The 21197-nt window shown below is 43.7% G+C and overlaps 2 protein-coding genes and 1 long non-coding RNA gene across 15 annotated transcripts in view; 2 read left to right on the forward strand and 1 right to left on the reverse strand.

Annotated features, from left to right (window-relative positions):
• Nucleotides 1-21197, reverse strand: part of CTNND2 (catenin delta 2) — a 3400942-nt gene that overhangs the window by 1895619 nt on the left and 1484126 nt on the right. For all 13 annotated transcript variants that reach the window (XM_077269511.1, XM_077269508.1, XM_077269506.1 and 10 more), the window contains one exon: nucleotides 13211-13343. In XM_077269511.1, the coding sequence (XP_077125626.1) occupies nucleotides 13211-13343 (133 nt within the window). The remainder of the gene's footprint in view (nucleotides 1-13210; nucleotides 13344-21197) is intronic.
• The window catches only part of LOC143782257 (uncharacterized), a 150514-nt gene that overhangs the window by 108478 nt on the left and 20839 nt on the right, over nucleotides 1-21197 (forward strand). The window lies entirely within an intron of this gene.
• Nucleotides 14667-18853, forward strand: LOC143782255 (uncharacterized). Its single transcript, XM_077269512.1, has 2 exons — nucleotides 14667-15374; nucleotides 15469-18853. The coding sequence occupies exons 1-2, from the start codon at nucleotides 14741-14743 to the stop codon at nucleotides 17484-17486; spliced, it is 2652 nt and encodes an 883-aa protein (XP_077125627.1). The 5' UTR covers nucleotides 14667-14740; the 3' UTR covers nucleotides 17487-18853.

The raw sequence follows: 21197 nt of genomic DNA on the forward strand, positions 1-21197 counted from the left end.
GTGGAAACACACCTCCCCTTGAGAAAGCCATGCTGTAAAGCGGCGAAAAGTAAATTGGGGTGCGTCCAGTTGTGCATTACGGCACCGGTAAGGTTAACCCTTATTGTTTCTGTCTAATACCTATGTTATAACTTTGTACCTACATGGTGGCATGTGAGACGGAGCTATTATGAACTGTGGACATTATCATGCATTAACCATTGGGACAGAACTTGTGTTGTCCTCCCCCTAGAGGTCTTGTGGGGATATGTTTGGACACACTATTGGATAGGGTTATTTGCCTCATATATTTTTGGTCCTTTTCGTTGGATGTTCATTTTTTTATGGTGCTGTATTTTGCTCATTGGTGTCCTTTACCAATAAATAAATATATATATATATATATATATATATATATATATATATATATATATATATATATTTTTTTTTTTTAAATAGTTTGTCAAAATACGTGTGATTGCGTTAATAAAGTTTTTCTACCATAAGGGTAAGTTCACACAGGACTTTTTTGCTGCGTGTTTTTGCTGCTTTTTTTATGCTAATTTTCATCTGCTTATAGGTAAGTTTTTGTTGTGTTATTTGGTGCAGTTTTTTTTTTTTCTCTTTTTCCAGGCTAATGTCCTTGGATTTTCAGCAGCAAAAACACAGCATATAATGATACCTGCATTTTTTTCAACACCCATTCAAGTCAATGGGTGAAAAAACGCAGCAAAAACGCTGAAAGAAGTGACATGCTCTATGTCAAAAAAACGCAGCAAAGCACAAAATACTGATCAAACAAAAAACCAATGTGTGTGCATGAGATTTCTGAAATCTCATAGGCTTTGCTGGTACTGTAAAAAGCAGCTGAAAATTAGCATAAAATAACGCAGCAAAAATACGCAGCAAAGAAGTCCTGTGTGAACTTACCCTAAAACTCCTATGTTTCTCCTTTGTTAGTATATTGTAATGGAGTGGTATACAAGTAGCTAGGTGATGGCACTTGGCTTACTGATTAATATGAGTCTGGGCATTTTTGTATTGATCAGAAGAAAATTAAGTAGAATGAGGTGTACTCTGGTTGGAATTCAACTGACACAGGAATGGAATGGCTGGCTGTCAGACACGTAGAGTAGCTGATATTTATAAAACTGTGCAGTGGTGTCTTAATTTTTGCCAGAGCTGTAAATAAATATTTTTTATCCAGTGCACCGTGTGATAAAAATGATAAGAAAGCTTTATTTTTGGGCCAGTACAATTACAGCATTTCTATATTTATATAATTTTTTTATGTTTTGCTGCTTCTACACAATAAAAACTATTTTATAGAAAAAAATGTTTTTGCATTGCTTTATTCTGAGGGCTATAGCTTTTTTTTTAATTTGTCCGCTGATGGAACTGTTAGGTGGTTGGTTTTTGTGGGACAAAATGCTTTCATCTTTTATGTTCAACATTTTGATCATGTTTTATTATACTTTTTGTTCAGCGGTTTGATGAAAAAGCATATTTTTTTGTCATTTTTTTTTTTTGCTGGGTTCACTAAAGGGGTTAACTAGTGTGACAGTTTTATAGATCTGCTCATAAATACCAAATAAAAGTACTTACCGTATTTGTTTATTTTTGTTTTTAAACAAATATATGTATTTTTTGGTACAATAGTTTTTCATTTATCTTCAGATTTTGTTTTTTAAATTCTTTTTTTTTTTTTATAATGATTGCATAATACCCGCCAGTGCTAAGCCATGTTCAAACGTTCAGCATTTGGTCAATATTTTACATCAGTATTGGGTGAAAAATGCAGAAGTTGGTGCATGTATTTCTATTATATTTTTCCTCTGATTGTTCCAATCTTGATTTTGGATTGCAAATACTGATGTAACATAATGGCCAAATCCTGAATGTGGACACGTGGCCTTACACTGGCAGAACGCCTTTTAGGCCGGTTTCACACGTCAGTGGCTCCGGTATGTGAGGTGACAGTTTCCTCACGTACCGGAGACACTGACACACGTAGACCCATAAAAACCAATGCATCTGTTCAGATGTCATTGATTTTTTGCGGACCGTGTCTCCGTGTGCCAAACACGGAGACATGTCAGTGTTCGTGGGAGCGCACGTATTACACGGACCCAATAGAGTCAATGGGTCCGTGTAAAACACGGACCTCACACGGACGTTGTCCGTCTGGGGTCCGTGTGCGTGCAGGAGACAGCGCTACAGTAAGCGCTGTCCCCCACACATGGTGCTGAACCCGCGATTCATATGTTCCCTGCAGCAGCGTTTGCTGCAGAGAAAATATGAATAATAGTGTTTAAAATAAAGATCTATGTGTCCGCCGCCCTCCCACCCCCTGTGCGCCCCCCGCTGTTCAGAAAATACTCACCCGCTCCCACGTTGGCTGTCACTCCTTCCTCTCTGCCCCGCGCCGTCTACTGTATGCGGTCACGTGGGGCCGCTCATTTACAATCATGAATAGTCGGCTCCGCCCCTATGGGAGGTGGAGCCACATATTCATGACTGTAAATGATCGGCCCCACGTGACCGCATACAGGAGAAGATGGGGCCAGACCAGGAAGCCGCGACAGCCAACGTGGGAGCGGGTGAGTATTTTCAGAACAGCGGGGGGGGGGGAAGCACAGGGGGTGGGGCGGCGGACAGATAGATCTTTATGTTAAACACTATTATTCATATTTTCTCTGCAGCAAACGCTGCTGCAGGGAACATATGAATTGCGGCTTCAGCACGATGCAGGGTACCACACGCGTGGGTACCACACGCTCCATGTGGTACCCACTCGCCATACGGGCGGCACACGTGTGCCGCACGTATGGCCTACGTGAGTTCCCAGGCACACGGACAAGGATAACTCCGGTACCAACTTATTCCGGTACCGGAATTATCTGGACATGTGGGACAGCCCTTAGACCATATTCCTGGCATGGTCTAACAGGCCATCATAGCCGGCAGACTTGGAGGCCATAATGTGCAATTACTACCAATGGGCCCTCTGGGGTGCCGATCATGTGGGAGACGGAGCCATGCCCTTTCCACGCCTCCCAATTTCTGCCATCGATATTGGTTGCAACATTTAGGTAGCTAAACAGCTGGGGCAAGAACGGGCACCGCTCCTGGCTGTGAGAGCTGGAGCTTGACTATCACGTATGCTGAGCTCCCAGCCGTGAACATGCAGTCGCAGCTCCTGTGCTCTACATGATAAGGCCGGCGTCACACTCAGCGTATGAAAATACGGTCCGTATTTTACGGCCATAATACGCAGAAATGTTCCAAAAATAGTGATCCGTATGTCATCCGTAAGCAGGGTGTGTCAGCGTATTTTGCGCATAGCCTCCTCCGTATGGCATCCGTACTGCGATATTTTCTCGCAGGCTTGCAAAACCGACATCTAATGGATTTATGTGCTCAAATGTTTGTTAAAACATATATACAGTATGTGTATATATATATATATATATATATATATATTGTCTTTGATACACACACATATATATATATATATATATATATATATATATATATATATATATATGTATATATTCTGTATTTACAGTTAGGTCCATATATATTTGGACAGAGACGACATTTTTCTAATTTTGGTTATAGACATTACCACAATGAATTTTAAACAAAACAATTCAGATGCAGTTGAAGTTCAGACTTTCAGCTTTCATTTGAGGGTATCCACATTAAAATTGGATGAAGGGTTTAGGAGTTTCAGCTCCTTAACATGTGCCACCTTGTTTTTAAAGGGACCAAAAGTAATTGGACAATTGACTCCAAGGCTATTTCATGGACAGGTGTGTGTAATCCCTTCATTATGTCATTCTCAATTAAGCAGATAAAAGGTCTGCAGTTGATTTGAAGTGTGGTGCTTGCATTTGGAAGGTTTTGCTGTGAAGTAAACATGCGGTCAAAGGAGCTCTCCATGCAGGTGAAACAAGCCATCCTTAAGCTGCGAAAACAGAAAAAACCCATCCGAGAAATTGCTACAATATTAGGAGTGGCAAAATATACAGTTTGGTACATCCTGAGAAAGAAAGAAAGCACTGGTGAACTCATCAATGCAAAAAGACCTGGGCAGACAACAGTGGTGGATGATCGCAGAATAATCTCCATGGTGAAGAGAAACCCCTTCACAACAGCCAACCAAGTGAACAACACTCTCCAGGAGGTAGGCGTATCAATATCCAAATCTACCATAAAGAGAAGACTGCGTGAAAGTAAATACAGAGGGTTCACTGCACGGTGCAAGCCACTCATAAGCATCAAGAATAAAAAGGCTAGACTGGAATTTGCTAAAAAACATCTAAAAAAGCCAGCACAGTTCTGGAAGAACATTTTTTGGACAGATGAAATCAAGATCAACCTCTACCAGAATGATGGAAAGAGAAAAGTATGGCGAAGGCGTGGTACAGCTCATGATCCAAAGCATATCACATCATCTGTAAAACACGGCGGAGGCAGTGTGATGGCTTGGGCATGCATGGCTGCCAGTGGCACTGGGTCACTAGTGGTTATTGATGATGTGACACAGGACAAAAGCAGCCGAATGAATTCTGAGGTATTCAGAGCCATACTGTGTGCTCAGATCCAGCCAAATGCAGCCAAACTGATTGGTCGTCGTTTCATACTACAGATGGACAATGACCCAAAACATAAAGCCAAAGAAACCCAGGAGTTTATTAAAGCAAAGAAGTGGAATATTCCTGAATGGCCAAGTCAGTCACCTGATCTCAACCCAATTGAGCATGCATTTCACTTGTTAAAGACTAAACTTCAGACAGAAAGGCCCACAAACAAACAGCAACTGAAAACCACTGCAGTGAAGGCCTGGCAGAGCATCAAAAAGGAGGAAACACAGAGTCTGGTGATGTCCATGAGTTCAAGACTTCAGGCAGTCATTGCCAACAAAGGGTTTTCAACCAAGCACTAAAAATAAACATTTTATTTAAAATTATTGAATCTGTCCAATTACTTTTGGTCCCTTTAAAAACAGGGTGGCACATGTTAAGAAGCTGAAACTTCTAAACCCTTCATCCAATTTTAATGTGTATACCCTTAAATGAAAGCTGAAAGTCTGAACTTCAACTGCATCTGAATTGTTTTGTTTAAAATTCATTGTGGTAATGTCTATAACCAAAATAAGAAAAATGTTGTCTCTATCCAAATATATATGGACCTAACTGTATATTTAATTCAGCGCGAGATATGTGAAAAGCCGGTAATTCAATTGCCGGCTTTTCATTTCTCCTTCCCAAACCCGACAGGATATGAGACATGGTTTACATACATTAAACCATCTGATATCCCTTTTTTTTTTTTGCATAGTCCACACAAATGTTAGTAGTGTGTGTGCAAAATGTGGGCACTCTAGCTTGTAAAATAAAGGGTTAAATGGCGGAAAAAAATGGCGTGGGCTCCCGCGCAATTTTCTCCACCAGAGTGGTAAAGCCAGTGACTGAGGGCAGATATTAATAGCCTAGAGAGGGTCCATGGTTATTGGCCCCCCTGGCTAAAAACATCTGCCCCCAGCCACCCCAGAAAAGTCACATCTGGAAGATGCCCCTATTCTGGCACTTGGCCACTCTCTTCCCACTCCCATGTAGCGGTGGGATATGGGGTAATGAAGGATTAATGTCACCTTGCTATTGTAAGGTGACATTAAGCCAGATTTATAATGGAGAGGCGTCAATTATGACACCTATCCATTATTAATCCAATAGTACGAAATGGTTAATAAAACACACACACATTATTTACAAGTATTTTAATGAAATAAAGACACAGGTTGTTGTAATATTTTATTATACTGGTAATCCACCTGATGACCCTCGTCCTGTAACAAAGGAAAAATAAAAACTCAACAATATCTCATACCTTCCGTCGCTCAGGTCAAGTCCCACGAAGTAAATCCATCTGAAGGGGTTAAATCATTTTACAGCCAGGAGCTGTGCTAAAGCAGTGCTCGTGGCTGTAAAACCCCCGGGAATGAAAGGATTGCAATTAATTTTTCCTTTGTTACAGAACGAGGGTCATCAGGTGGATTACCAGTATAATAAAATATTACAACAACCTGTGTCTTTATTTCATTAAAATACTTGTAAATAATGTGTGTGTGTGTTTTATTAACCATTTCGTACTATTGGATTAATAATGGATAGGTGTCATAATTGACGCCTCTCCATTATTAATCTGGCTTGATGTCACCTTACAATAGCAAGGTGACATTAACCCTTCATTACCCCATATCCCACCGCTACACGGGAGTGGGAAGAGAGTGGCCAAGTGCCAGAATAGGCGCATCTTCCAGATGTGCCTTTTCTGGGGTGGCTGGGGGCAGATGTTTGTAGCCAGGGGGGCCAATAACCATGGACCCTCTCTAGGCTATTAATATCTGCCCTCAGTCACTGGCTTTACCACTCTGGCGGAGAAAATTGCGCGGGAGCCCACGCCAATTTTTTCCGTGATTTAACCCTTTATTTTAGCAGCTACAGTGCCCAAATTTTGCACATACACACTACTAACATTAGTAGTGTGGAATATGCAAAAAAAAAGAAGGGATATGAGATGGTTTACTGTATGTAAACCATGTCTCATATCATGTCGGTTTGTGAAGGAGAATTGAATTACCGGCTTTTCTCTATAACACCACTGCGTATTTCTCGCAAGTCACACTGCTGGTCCCTGTGTAATCCGTATTTTTCTCTCCCCCATTGGCGATTTTTTTTTTTTTTTTTTTTTTTTTTTTTTTTTTTTTTTTTGCGCAATACGGTGACAAACGCAGCATGCTGCGATTTTGTACGGCCGTAGAAGACCGTATAATGCGGATCCGTAAAATACGGCTGATAGGAGCTGGGCCATAGAGAATCATTGGGCCGTGTGTTATGCGTATTTTACGGGTGTATTTTATGCGCTCATACGTCCATAAAACTTGCCAGTGTGATGCCGGCCTAACCATGATGTACCTAAATGTCAAGGATAAGGAACCCCTGCCCATCCATGATGAATAGCTGTGACAAAAGTATTGAAGGAGTTAAATTATATTAGGCCGTGCACCTCCCCTTTCAAACATTTTAGCTTGGTTGGAGCTGTATTGATAATATTTACAAGTGTGCACATAGCAAATGCTACACTGTTCCCCCACACATGTGAAGTTACTTTTTTGTACTGTATTGTTGGTCTCAATGTGGCATGATGGACAGAATGGAATGTGGCACATAATTCGAAATGTATACCTTTTGTGAACAATATATTATTTTTATTCATGATTGCTAAATTTGACATTTTTAGTTTTTCTTGTGGAAGTACACCATATCCGTAATTGTCTGTGCCACGTGCCAGAAGATGTGGGACAGACGCCAAGAAACTGTAATGACAGAGCCAACCACACAAGACTGTGAACGAATTGTCTGGGCATTTAGCCAAAGATGCCAATTCCTAAACTGTACTGGGGAACAGAATGGAAAACACATCCGAAGCCTCAGTACTCACGGTCCCTATACTACAGTTATAAACAATACTTCTCTTGCATCAGAACTTCCTGTGCTGCAATGATTACATTTCCTGGGTTATTTTACATGCGTGTGTATAAAACGTATACTTTATGGAAGGTCCGTGTGCCATCCTCCCACCAATAGACTTGTGTAGGTGAGTCTCGTACAATTTAGGTCACATTCACATTATCAGTATTTGGTCAGTATTTTACATCAGTATGTGTAAGCTAAAATCAGAAGTGGAACAGGGGAAAAGTATAATAGAAAGTCATCACGTCTTCTGCATTTTTCAACCACTCCTGGTTTTAGATTACAAATTCTGATGTAAAATTCTTACCAAATACTGAACATGTGAACGTGGCTCTACATGTCATATCGCAGCATGCTGCAAATTTTTCCTCATGCTGAATACAGTGAGAAAAAATGACTTAGATCAGAACTGCCTCACTAAATAACATTGGTCTGAATGCAATACCTTTTCTTTTTATCAGATTGCACTTGTCTACTTTATACGGTTGTGTGAGCGAGGCCTGATGCTGAATGTCCACATGAAGGTTTATAATGGATGCAGTCAGTCCTGGTAGATTGGTTTCGAATTTATTTTCATGTAAATTTTACTATGCAGTTTTTGATCATCCATTTTAAAAACTGGCAGTTCACTAACCCATACAAGTCAAGGGAGTTATCCATCCAGTTTTCTTAATGAACCCATTTGCTTGATTCAAGAAAATATCAATGAATTGTGGGTCTGTTTATGCAGATCAGTTAAATAATCCCATTATATTCTCTCAAGGCATGGGCTTTTAGCTGTGGACAAAACCAATAAGACAAAGGAAGCCTAGCATCTTGGTCCAATTGACAATAAACCAATTCAGGAAGCAGGGCCGGACTGGCCATCGGGCACTTCTGGCAAATGCCAGAAGGGCCGGTGGCAGTAGTGGGCCGCTAGCCAGCGCCGACTCCCACCCAGCTCCGACTCACCCCCCGCCAGCGCCACCGCATTCAACTAGGTACAGTTGAATGCAATGATGGAGGAGAGAGCGTCTGCTGTCACTCCCTCTCCCATCATTCCCTGCTCTGCCTCTGACACTGCGGGTGCGCGATGACGTCATATCATCGTGCACCTGCTGTGTGTCGGGCAGGCAGACTGCAGCTGCTGAGACCGGAGCCGGGAGCAGCATGGGCACGAGGAGAGGTGGGGAGAGTGTTTTTTGTTTTTTTTAAATATATCAATGAGTGATAACTGGATTGTGGGGCTGTATTACATTTTATGGGGGCTGTGCTGTATTACATTCTATGGGGGGGATTTATTACATTCTATTGGGGCTGGCTGCATTACATTCTATGCGGGCTGGCTGCATTACATTCTATGCGGGCTGTGCTGTATTACATTCTATTGGGCTGTGCTGTATTACATTCTATGGGGCTGTGCTGCATTACATTCTATTGGGCTGTGCTGCATTACATTCTATGGGGGCTGTGCTGCATTACATTCTATGGGGGCTGTGCTGTATTAGATTCTATGGGGGCTGTGCTGCATTACATTCTATGGGGGCTGGCTGCATTACATTCTATGGGGTGTTATGACCCCAATGGCAGAGGGTCTCAGAAATAAATACCAAGTCTGCAAACACAAAAAACCAGCTCATAGGGCAGTGGTAACTGGGCTGACCGTATATCTAATCCTAGCACCACAAATAGCAGCAGCCGGGGAACGTGCCTACGTTGGTTCTAGACGTCTCGCGCCAGCCGGAGAACTAACTAACCCTAGAAGGGAAAAGATAGACCTTTCTTGCCTCCAGAGAAAAGACCCCAAAAGTTGGATACAAGCCCCCAACAAATAATAACGGTGAGGTAAGAAGAAAAGACAAACGTAAGAATGAACTAGATATTTAGCAAAGAGAGGCCCACTGACTAATAGCAGAATATAGTAAGATGACTTATACGGTCAGCAAAAACCCTATCAACATTTCCACGCTGGATATTCAAGAACCCCCGAACCGTCTAACGGCCCGGGGGGAGAATACCAGCCCCCTAGAGCTTCCAGCAAAATCGGGAATCACATTTAGTACAAGCTGGACAAAAAATAAGAGCAAAGCAAAAACCAAGAAGCAGGACTTAGCTTAATTTTGCAAGATCCAGGACCAGCAGACAGGAGCAAACAGAAAGGAACTGATTACAACGATGCCAGGCACCAGACTGAGAATTCAGGAAGTTTATATAGCAACACCCCTGGACTAACGACCCAGGTGGGTGCCAAACTGAGGAAAGACAATCCCAGAGTCATATCACTAGTGACCACAAGAGGGAGCCAAAAAAGTCTAATTCACAACAATGGGGGCTATGCTGTATTACATTCTATGGGGGCTGTGCTGTATTACATTCTATGGGGGCTGGCTGCATTACATTCTATGGGGGCTGGCTGCATTACATTCTATGAGGGCTGGCTGCATTACATTTTATGGGGGCTGGCTGTATTACATTCTATGGGGGCTGGCTGTATTACATTCTATGGGGGCTGTGCTGTATTACATTCTATGGGGGGGCTGTATTACATTCTATGGGGGGCTGTGTTACATTCTATGGGGGGCTGTATTACATTCTCTGGGGGCTACACTATATTCTATGGGGGACTGTATTATATTCTATGGGGAGGTGGGCTGTATTACATTCTATGGGGCACTGTATTATTTTCTATGGAGGGGCTACATTATATTCTATGGGGGGCTGCATTATGCTCTATGAGGGGGCTACCATATATTATATATGCAGGGGCTGCATTATACTATATGAGGGGGCTGCATTATATTCTCTGGGGGGGTTACATTATACTCAGGGGGCTACAATATATTCTGTAGGGTGGCTGCATTATACTCTGGGGTGGCATCATTATACTATATGTGGGCTGCATTATACTGTATCGAGGACTATGGGGAATACATTATACTATATGAAGAACTTTGGGGTGCATTATACTATGGGAAGTGAATTGTACTACATGGATGACAATGGCGGGGCATTATACTATATGGAGCACTATGAGGAATGTGTTATACTATTTGGAGGACTGAGGAGTGTATTATACTATATGGAGGACTGTGGCAGTACACTATACTATATGGAGGACTGAGGAGTGTATTATACTATATGGAGGAATTGAAAACAAGGCAAACACAACAGGCAAAAATATGAATGTGTAATCATGCTAACATTGGGAAATATCCCATATATTCAGCCTGCAACTGGAAAATAGTGGGACACACTAACAAGAAACTAAACCACTGAAACAGAACATAGTGCCATAGTGCAAAGTATATAGAAATTCATAGAACACTTTATTTAATGCATATAGAACAAAAAACAATGACAGAAATAAGGGGATATGTGGCAGCATACAGCATGGAAGTAAGGAGTACAGCAGCAATCCCAATGAAAAGATACGGTGCAAAGTAACAAATAAAGCACATAAGACATAATGCCCAGAAAGTTCCACATCAATAGTAGTATAACGATATCACCTTGGGGTGGGTTTGGAGCCGGTACGCGATCCCCTGAGCAGCACTGGTGTGTCTATATTCTGATCTGCACACAGTACGTTCCTAACTCTAAAATGTGATATCGTAACATGCTGCTGTAATAAATTTATAGCATGTCTGCAGTAGCTAAAACCTGTATGTACTTTTACAGTACTTGCCACCGTAAGGCTGCTTTCAGACATCGTCATATTTCACGAAACAGAAAAAAAAGTACCAAAGATAGAGATATCAGAGTCCATGTGTATGTGTGTGTGTCATACTTGTGGTATACGCGTGGCAACCGCGAGCCACCTGTGTGCCACATTAGAATTCACATGTACGCCGAGTATTGAAGACAGCTCACATCACTGTGCCCTGCTGATGCTCTAATCAGCGGTAGTAGGAGACCATGTTGAGAGTTGCACTCAGCTGATAACATTGAGAGCAGGCAGCATTTGATGAGAGTAATCATCAGCTACCACCTGTGCTATAAATAAATTAAAAAAAGGCATGGCTTCCACTGTATTTTTGTTAAAGGGAATCTGTCACCTCAAAAATCGTATTTGAGCTAAGGCCTCCAGCATCAGGGGCTTATCTACAGCATTCTGTAATGCTTTCGGGTCCGATGGGCGTCGCTGTCTGGGTGCGGCGCCTCCTATCTTCATACGATGACATCCTCTTCATGTCTTCCTGCCGCGGTTCCGAAGCAGGCGTACTTTGTCTGCCCTGTTGCCCTTTCACGGCGCCTGCACACTGTAGTGCTTTGCTCTGCCCTCAACAGGGCAGACAAAGTACACCTGCGCCGGAGCCACGGCAGGAAGAAAAGAAGAGGACATCATCGTATAAAGATGGGAGGCGCTGGACCCGAACCGCGACGCCCATCGGACCTGACCGCAGCGGGACCGCCCCTGGATGAGTATAATATAACCTGTTTTTCTTACCTTTCAGGTTACATCGGGGGCTTATCTACAGCATTACAGAATGCTGTAGATAAGATCCTGATGCCGGTGTCCTTAGCTCATATACGATTTTTGGGGTGACAGATTCCCTTTAAACAGCTAAGCTAAAGCAGACAGCTGGGGGCTGGTACTTTCAGTGTCATGGTTGAGGTTTGGGTTCTCTCCAGGTCCTCATGGGGTTAATTGTCTTTGGCCTCCTTTTGGATCTGGGAGGGACATATATATACATACACCATCGGCTGAGTGTGTTGACCCTCGTGTGCCTGTGCTTTGTGCCTGCTCTTGTGCTTGATCTTTTGGCTCTGACCCGGTTTATCCCTTTGCTTGTGATTTGGTATTCTGTCTCGGTACTGTTTGCTTGCTCGTTTGGCATATTGACTCTTGCCTGGCTTTTTTACTACCCACTCTGTCTTTCCCCTCTGGTACTGTGACGATATCTCTGGTTCTGACCCAGGCCTAGCCCTGATTACATCACTGATGGTCCCCTCTGGTAATAGTGTCATCCTATGGTTAAAACCTCTGCCTGTCTGACAGCGCTCCTTCTTTCCCCATCGGAGCCTAGCTCTCCGGAGCTCCGGCAGTGGTCTGTGCCCCGGCCACTCCCCCACCGCGGTCACGTGCTTCAGGTCCTGTCCACCTGAAGCACATCTCTTCACCACCACCGCTCCACATCTCTGGGTTCCTAAACAGACCCCAGAATCTGTCATTCAGGTCACTCGCACTGGGCTAGTCTGTAAGTACCGTGCGGAGTGCATGACGCTCAGCCTGGTAAAGGGCTATGAATATTGTCCCTCCTCCAGCCTAAAAGTAGCAGCCAGCATCCACCCAGAAAAGGCATATTTATTAGATGTGCCAATTCTGGCGCTTTGCCCGGCTCTTCCAACTTGCCCTGTGGCTGTGGCAAGTAGGGCAATATTTATGGGGTTGAGTCTCCATAGAGCTGAATACTATAGCAAAAAAGTGAAGTGCAGATAATAATTTGCCATAGACTATTCTAAGGAAAAGGTTCAATCTGGGAGACTTTTTTAGTATATTGCCTGGACATGAACTCCATGTGTCTGTGTACTGTAGGAACTATATATTTTTGGAGTGTCCTTGAGCTCATTGATCTAGTCCTTATGAATAGGTATTGAACCTGCATGGGCATTGAACACACATCAGTGGTTGCCGTTATCTGTGTACCTATGTGGTTGTGTTTCATTCAGATGGTTTAACATTTTTGGAATACTTTGAGCATGTTGCTTACCTCTGCTTTTATTTTATTATCTCCAAAACACAAGTGCTGCAGATAAGCAGCTGCATTAGATTGCACAGAAGGGAATTGGTGTTGCAACATTTGTATCACTTCTGGAAGTTCTGGATCTCTCCATCCAAACTCTCTGCAAATGTAATATAAAATTAGTGTGATTAAAGTGGGTGATCACCTGTGGCGACAATTATATTTTATACTGAAATACATAGAGTCGACACTAAAAATCAACTTTATAATTGAGATCCATGAAACATTTGTCACATTTTGCCTTCTGCAGCCTCTGTATTGCACTGTCTATTCTGGTTGTAGAAATGGTTAACTTCCCATCCCTGGCCAGTTTCTCTTTTTTTGTTTTATTTTTTATTTTTCATTTCTATCCTCCCCTTCGTCCAAGAGCCGTAACTTTTTTTATGTTACCATCCACATAACTTTGTGAAGGCTTGTTTTTTACCCTTCGCCACGACAGCACCCCACATGAGAGAGAGGGATCCGCCCCATAGGAACAGGAAACCTACAGAATAAAAGGAGGCGGTCCCCTCTCCTCCTCAGTTTAGGTTTCCTGTTCCTACAGGGACCCGGCTTACCTACAGATGAAGAGGATCCCTGGGCCATGCACCCGCCTGCGTCGGTCTCTGTGGGAACGGCAGGGGCTGCGGTTCCAGAAGCAGCGACGGGGGAGCCCCTGCTTGCAGCCTCCCCCCTCGTCTGGCCAAGCATCCACGGTCCGGGTCCGGTCACCGTGGGTCCGCCCGGCACCGTGAGGACGCGCGCGCTGCTGCGGCCGGCTTAATATCCCCAGCCGCCGCATGGTGAGTGAGAGCGGCGCGTCTAACCCGGAAATCGCTGGAGCACTTCCGGGTTGGTCCGGGGAGGCAGGAGAATGGGCGGCAAATTTAAAAAGGCAGCGCTAGCGTCGGGCCGGTGTGTGTAAGATGGCTTCACCGGCCGACGATGCGCACTTGCCCGCAGTGCAACAGCGTTCTCCCAGCAAGGAGAGAAGCGCTAGGAGCAGCACAAAGAGTTGTGGTCGACCTCCAGAGAAGGGTTCTACCACCAAACGAAATCCGCCTCCAGAACCGGTACCTGTCAGCTTCACTGGGTGAGTTTTTGAAAGAGTCTCTACCTATATGCTGATATATGTTCCTCCTGTATCTTTCCTAGACTAAGAAAAGGACACACAAATCCAAGCACAAGGAATGTGCTTTATGTACGCAGCCCCTCCCGGATGATTATGTTAAAAAACTGTGTTCGGAGTGTATCATGCAAACCTTACGGCAGGAAAACATAATGACTCCATCAGATGTCAGAGCGATAATCCGGGAAGAAATGCAGGGGTTGGCGCAGACTAGTACCACCAGTACCCGTCGGCTTAGTAGGTCCAAATCTCCGGTCAGTTCACAGTCAGAGGACGTATGTATATCCTCAGGCGAAGCGGAATCTCAGCCGAGCTCATCTGAGACTGAAGGGGGACTTTGTCTTCCCAACAGCAGTGTGGACAATTTAATAAAATCTGTCAGAAGCACGATGGGGTGCTCAGATGAGAAAGAAAGTAAATCGGCTCAGGACATCATGTTCGCGGGGTTAGGACAGAGGAAACGTAGGTCCTTCCCCGTCATAAAAGCTATTAAAGAAATAGTAAAAAAAGAGTGGGATAAGCAAAATAGAGGTTTTCTACCATCATCCTCTAAAATACGCTATCCCTTCAGCGACGAGGAGTTAAATACCTGGTCGAAGGTGCCGAAAGTGGATGCCGCTGTAGCCTCCACAACCAAACAGTCGGTCCTACCGGTGGAGGATTCAGGAGTCCTGACAGACCCGCTGGACCGTAAAGCGGAAGCTTTACTAAAAAGATCATGGGAAGCCAACACGGGGGCGTTCAGACCCGCCATATCTAGCACCTGCACTGCGAGGTCACTACTAGTGTGGATGGAGCAACTGGAGGAACAGATTAGAGGTAGAACTTCGAGAGAGTCAATCCTGCCGAAATTCCCTCTAATCAAGGAAGCAGTAGCATTCCTGGCTGATGCCTCTGTGGATTCGCTACGCTTAGCAGCCAGGTCAGCCGGCCTAGTGAACACAGCCCGGCGAGCACTCTGGCTAAAGAACTGGAAAGGGGACGCACAGGCCAAAGCAAAACTTTGTGCGATCCCCTGCCAGGGTGAGTTTCTTTTCGGAAAAACGCTGGATGAGCTCCTGAGTAAAGCAGGAGAAAGGAAAAAAGGCTTCCCTAACCAGTATCTTCCATCCTACAGGAGAGCCTTCAAAAGACGTCCCTTTACCAGGAACAAGCCGTTCGAACAAAGGGAGCGATGGGAGTCGAAGGACCCGAAGCAAAAAGGTGCCTTTTTTAGCGGGTCCCATAACCCGAAACGTAAATACCGCTAACCAGGAGGTAGGCGGCAGATTAAAATTCTTCCTCCCCAGATGGGAACAAATAACATCCAGCCAGTGGATTCTGGACATTGTACAATACGGCCTAAAATTGGATTTTGACCGAATCCCTTGGGATTCCTTTATAGTAACATCTCCAAAAGGTCAAGACCAACAAAGGGCTCTGGAATCAGAGATCCTATCTCTTCTGTCTAAAAAAGTCCTGATAGAAGTTCCCCAGGATCAAGAAGGGAAGGGGTTCTATTCCCCTTTATTCTTGATCAATAAGCCTGATGGTTCATTTAGAACCATCATAAACCTCAAGAGATTAAACGCCTTCCTGCGTAATCATACCTTCAAAATGGAATCCATCAGTTCAACCATAAAACTCTTGTTTCCTAGGTGTGTCATGGCCGGAATAGACTTAAAGGATGCCTATTATCATCTTCCCATACATGCCGAACATCAAAAGTATCTAAGGGTAGCAGTCATCCTGGAAGGACAGGTTCGTCACTTTCAGTATGTTGCAATGCCATTTGGGCTTTCTATGGCTCCCCGCATCTTCACTAAGGTGATATTAGAAGTGATGGCTCATCTACGTCAACGAGATACCTTGATAATACCCTACCTAGATGACTTTCTAGTGGTGGGAAACTCTATGCTCCAGTGTAAAACCCGTCTATCTAATACGATCTCGTCCCTACAGGAGTTAGGTTGGATCGTCAACTTCGAGAAATCCCGGCTGGATCCAGAAACCGTCCAGACATTTCTAGGAATCCAGCTAGACTCCGTAAGTCAGAGATGCTTCCTCCCCCAGGCAAAGAAACTGACTATACAATCAAGGGTATCAGACGCAATACGCAACCCCTACATGACACTAAGGAAGGGCATGTCTTTGCTGGGGTCATTATCATCATGTATCCCTGCTGTACCATGGGCACAATTTCATACTCGTCAATTACAGTATGAGGTATTGTCGGCTCAGGGAAAAGACGGACATCTAGAAAGCAGAATAACTCTTTCCAAAGATGTCTTAGAATCACTATCCTGGTGGCTAGACATGGACCACCTCTCAGAGGGTGTGCCATGGATAATAGACCCGTCTAAAATAATTACCACCAACGCCAGCCCTATTGGGTGGGGAGCACATATGAAAGACAGTCTGGCCCAAGATACTTGGGACCAGGCAGAATTGTCATGTTCCTCCAATTGGAAGGAGTTAAAAGCGGTAGAATATGCCTTAAATCACTTTCTTCCGCAGATTCAAGGAGCAAATGTAAGAATTTACTCGGACAATTCCACCACAGTGGCATATGTGAACCGTCAAGGTGGTACAAGGTCAGGAAGTCTAATGACCATAGCTGCAGACATCTTCCAGCTGGCAGAGACTCATCTAACATCCCTAACAGCCCTGCACATCAGAGGTGTAGAGAACATCAGGGCAGACTACCTCAGCCGAAACGAGTTACGTCAAGGGGAATGGACCTTAAACAGATCCATATTCAGTATGATAACAGAATCATGGGGGATACCACAAATCGACCTATTTGCCACAAGAGACAACCGGCAAGTAAGAAGGTTCGCTTCCCTGAACGCCATGGATCACCCAGATATGTTGGACTCTCTCCACCATCCTTGGAGGTTCCAGCTGGCATACGCCTTTCCTCCGATGTCTCTGATTCCACTAGTGATCAGAAAAATCAGGAGGGAACAAGCAAGAGTGATCCTCATTGCACCATTCTGGCCGAAAAGACCATGGTTCTCTTGTCTCCAGACCATGTGCCTATGCGATCCATGGATTCTCCCATCAGACAAGAAACTGCTGTCCCAAGGCCCCTTTTTCCACCCGCAAGTGAAAGGTCTTCACTTGACGGCGTGGAATTTGAGAGGCAACTACTAAGATCAAGAGGGTTCTCAGCAGAACTAGTAAACACCCTCTTATTGAGCAGGAAAAGATCTACCACCCTGATATATAGTAGGGTATGGAATAAATTCTTAGACTTTTACACGGTACCGTTCACTAAGCAAGTTCCAGTCACACCTATTCTAGAGTTCTTGCAAAAAGGCCGAGAGTTGGGGTTATCTGTAAATACCTTAAGAGTTCAGGTCTCGGCATTGGGAGCCCTATATGGATGCAATATAGCAGCTAATAGGTGGATCTCCAGATTCATAAAATCTTGTGAACGTAGTAAACCGGTCCATATTCCCCGTCTACCTCCGTGGGATTTAAATCTAGTGTTAGAGGCCTTAACCAGCTCCCCATTTGAGCCACTAGATTCAATACCTTTAAAAGTCCTGACATATAAAGTAGCCCTCTTGGTAGCCCTAACCTCAGCTAGACGGGTTAGCGACATCCAGGCCCTATCAGTAGACCCACCCTTCTTACTGATATTCCATGATCGGATAGTCCTAAAACCAGACCCCTCATACCTCCCTAAGGTAGCGTCCACCTACCACAGGTCCCAAGAGATATTTCTCCCTTCCTTTTTTGATTCACCTGTAACTCCAGAACAGCATAAATTCCACACCTTAGATGTCAGAAGAGCCATCCTGACCTATATAGAAAGGTGTCAGACATGGAGGGAGAGTAGGGCTCTGTTTATCTCCTTTCAGGGCCACAAGAAAGGACATGGGGTCACGAGAGCTACCATATCTCGATGGATCAGAGATGCTATCTGCTTGGCCTATACGTCAAAAGGCGAGATTCCTCCAGTGGGTATTAAAGCGCATTCAACACGAGCCATGGCTTCCTCCTGGGCGGAACAAGCAGATGTACCGATCCATTTAATATGTAAGGCCGCAACTTGGTCTACACCTTCTACCTTTTACAACCATTATAGACTTGATCTATCTACATCTTCTGATCTGACCTTTGGTAGAGCTGTTCTTAATACAGTAATCCCACCCAAATAATGAATCTCTGAAAATCTCTCATGTGGGGTGCTGTCGTGGCGAAGGGTAAAAAGCCGGATTACTCACCGGTAATGCTCTTTTAATGAGTCCACGACAGCACCCATTTACTACCCTCCCTAAGTTATGCACAGCTCTTCCTTTTAAATTCACAAATAATGGTTGTATAGAGTTTAAGATATTTTGCTGAATAAGAATTAATACTAAAGCTTTTGCGGTTCCCTTTTTGTACTCTGTAAACTAAACTGAGGAGGAGAGGGGACCGCCTCCTTTTATTCTGTAGGTTTCCTGTTCCTATGGGGCGGATCCCTCTCTCTCATGTGGGGTGCTGTCGTGGACTCATTAAAAGAGCATTACCGGTGAGTAATCCGGCTTTTTTGCAGGACAAGTTGTACAGTGGAATGACATCATTCATTTGATGCACTGCAATGCGGGAAAAAAATCCAAGTGCATTGAAGTTGAAAAAAAATACAATTCCACAATTCTTTATTCGTTTTTTATTTACTATGTTCACTATATGGTAAAACTGAAAAATATGACATGCACATACCAAAAATGTGTAATTTTTTTTTATATAAGTAAAGAAAAGCAAATATGGAAATTTGTAAAAAAAAAATAGATACATTTACTTTTGTCACTATTTTTTTGAAACTTTAAGCATTTTCATTTTTCGAGATAAGATATGAGTAGTGTATCAGAGCTACCACTCGTCAAACTCAATCTCACAGGTGACCCCGCCCCTATCAAGATGTATCAAAAGGGTGTAACCCCTCCTCCCCCTGCCCTGTCAGCCAGCTGTCCCTCCGCCCTGGCTGTCAGCTTTTGATACAGTTTGAATTGTTAATTGGATCCAGGGATTATTATCCCAGTATTGTTTTATATTAGATTTTGATATTGTTAGTTTGATACAGCGATTGCATTCTGTAATCAGGGCAGTGTGTTTTATTACTCCCATGGTATGTCGTGTTTCTTTTATAACAACAGCCTCATTATATGGAGCTGCGAGATTAACACAAACAGTTGTTTGTGGCCTCTGTAATATGTATTGTATTAAGTTTACTCTTATTTGCAAGTGCTGCGAGTTTGTTGTGTTTATAACACACCATGCTGTTTATTTGATATCCTATGAGATTAGTTGTCAATTCCCAACCGTGACCGGCTTACATATAACTCGTCAAACTCAATTGGGCACATTATGTATGTGGCCATATTACAACATCCGCAAGTAAGAAGTGGTGTGTTTTACACGATTATAAAAAAACCAAAGACACGATATTGTAAAAATGTAAAAAGATTTTATTGTTGTAAAATAAAAAACATCTCAAAGACATTTCAATACTATAAAAATTATTACAGAGTATAAAAGCAAAAACATTAAATAGTACAATGATCATACATCAACACAGTTCTTACAAAATAAAGAAATAGTATCACAAGTACAATGAACATACATCATTACACTTCTTGCTGAAATAAATAATATAGTGTAACAAGCCAAGTACAGTGTTTATCCAGTACATTCTTTACATCGTGAGCCACATGGTTTGTAGCATCGGTAGAGACCTTTTTTAGGCATTAGAGTTCCGCGTGTGGTGCCTAATGACGGTGAATGTAAAGATTGAATTGTACGTGGCATCGGAGTTAACTTTTGTGGAGTAGATACAGCGTGTGTCTCGCTGCTGGAAATTTTTAATTCATCTAAAAGCTTCCTAGTAGTGGGATTACCCACAACTGTAGACGGTATATTTAGCTCGGCCATAGCCTGCATAAATGAATCCCAACCCGGAGGTAAATTCCGGCCGGTCAGAGCATGACTCTGTGTTGTACTACGTACCAAGTCCAGTAAGTTAGACCCGGGTATTACGGCTCCTTTGAAAATAAATTCGGCTTTATTATTCCAGGATGTAACACTTTTATTCTGCAATAACCTGTTTAGTAAAAATTCAGCGTTCTTTTTATATCTTTGGTTTATATGACTGACAATTTCAGCGACCTCTTGATTTTTATCAGAGTCGGTATTTGGCAATTGTTGCTGACCAGGATCAGGAGTGCTAAGGAGATTTAAAGCCATTACTTCTTTTGAGCTGTGTCTAGTATGTACCAAGTAGCGCTGTAGCACGGAGCTATACATTTTAATTTTCACATCATCGGGAATGTCACGGCGTTGTAAAATGGCGCTAATTTCACCATCAAGGCGCCGAATAAGGGTGAGTGTCCACGGTAAGTAAACGCTGCGTGATTGACGCTGCAGCGTCCAGATGTTCCAGCATAGTGGAGGGGATTTTGTGAAATCCCGTGTCCACTATGCGTGGAAACCCGCACGCGGCGGCCCTGCGACTCCGGACATGCTGCACATCTTTTCAGATCGCAGCATGTTCGTGCTACCTGCGGCGACGCTGCGTCACCGCAGGTAATATCACAGGGCCCTATGTGTGGGGTGTGTTGAAAACGGATGTGTACAGTACACATCCGGCATGATCGCATCTCAGAAAGGGGGCGGGGCTTAGCGCCAAGCGGCTTCGCCGCTGCGGCGATACCGCCGGCCATCCTGAGCGTGGACACGCAGCCTAACACTGTCGCGTATGTTATCTGTAGTACCGGGTCTTAGTTTGTCTAGCTCCAGTTTGGGCACTAGATACATTTTCTCTGCATGCTCCATTATTTTCCGGCGAGCAGACTTGTTATTATTGGAATTGCAAAA

The sequence above is a fragment of the Ranitomeya variabilis genome, chromosome 6, assembly GCF_051348905.1.
Source record: "Ranitomeya variabilis isolate aRanVar5 chromosome 6, aRanVar5.hap1, whole genome shotgun sequence".
NCBI lineage: Eukaryota > Metazoa > Chordata > Amphibia > Anura > Dendrobatidae > Ranitomeya > Ranitomeya variabilis.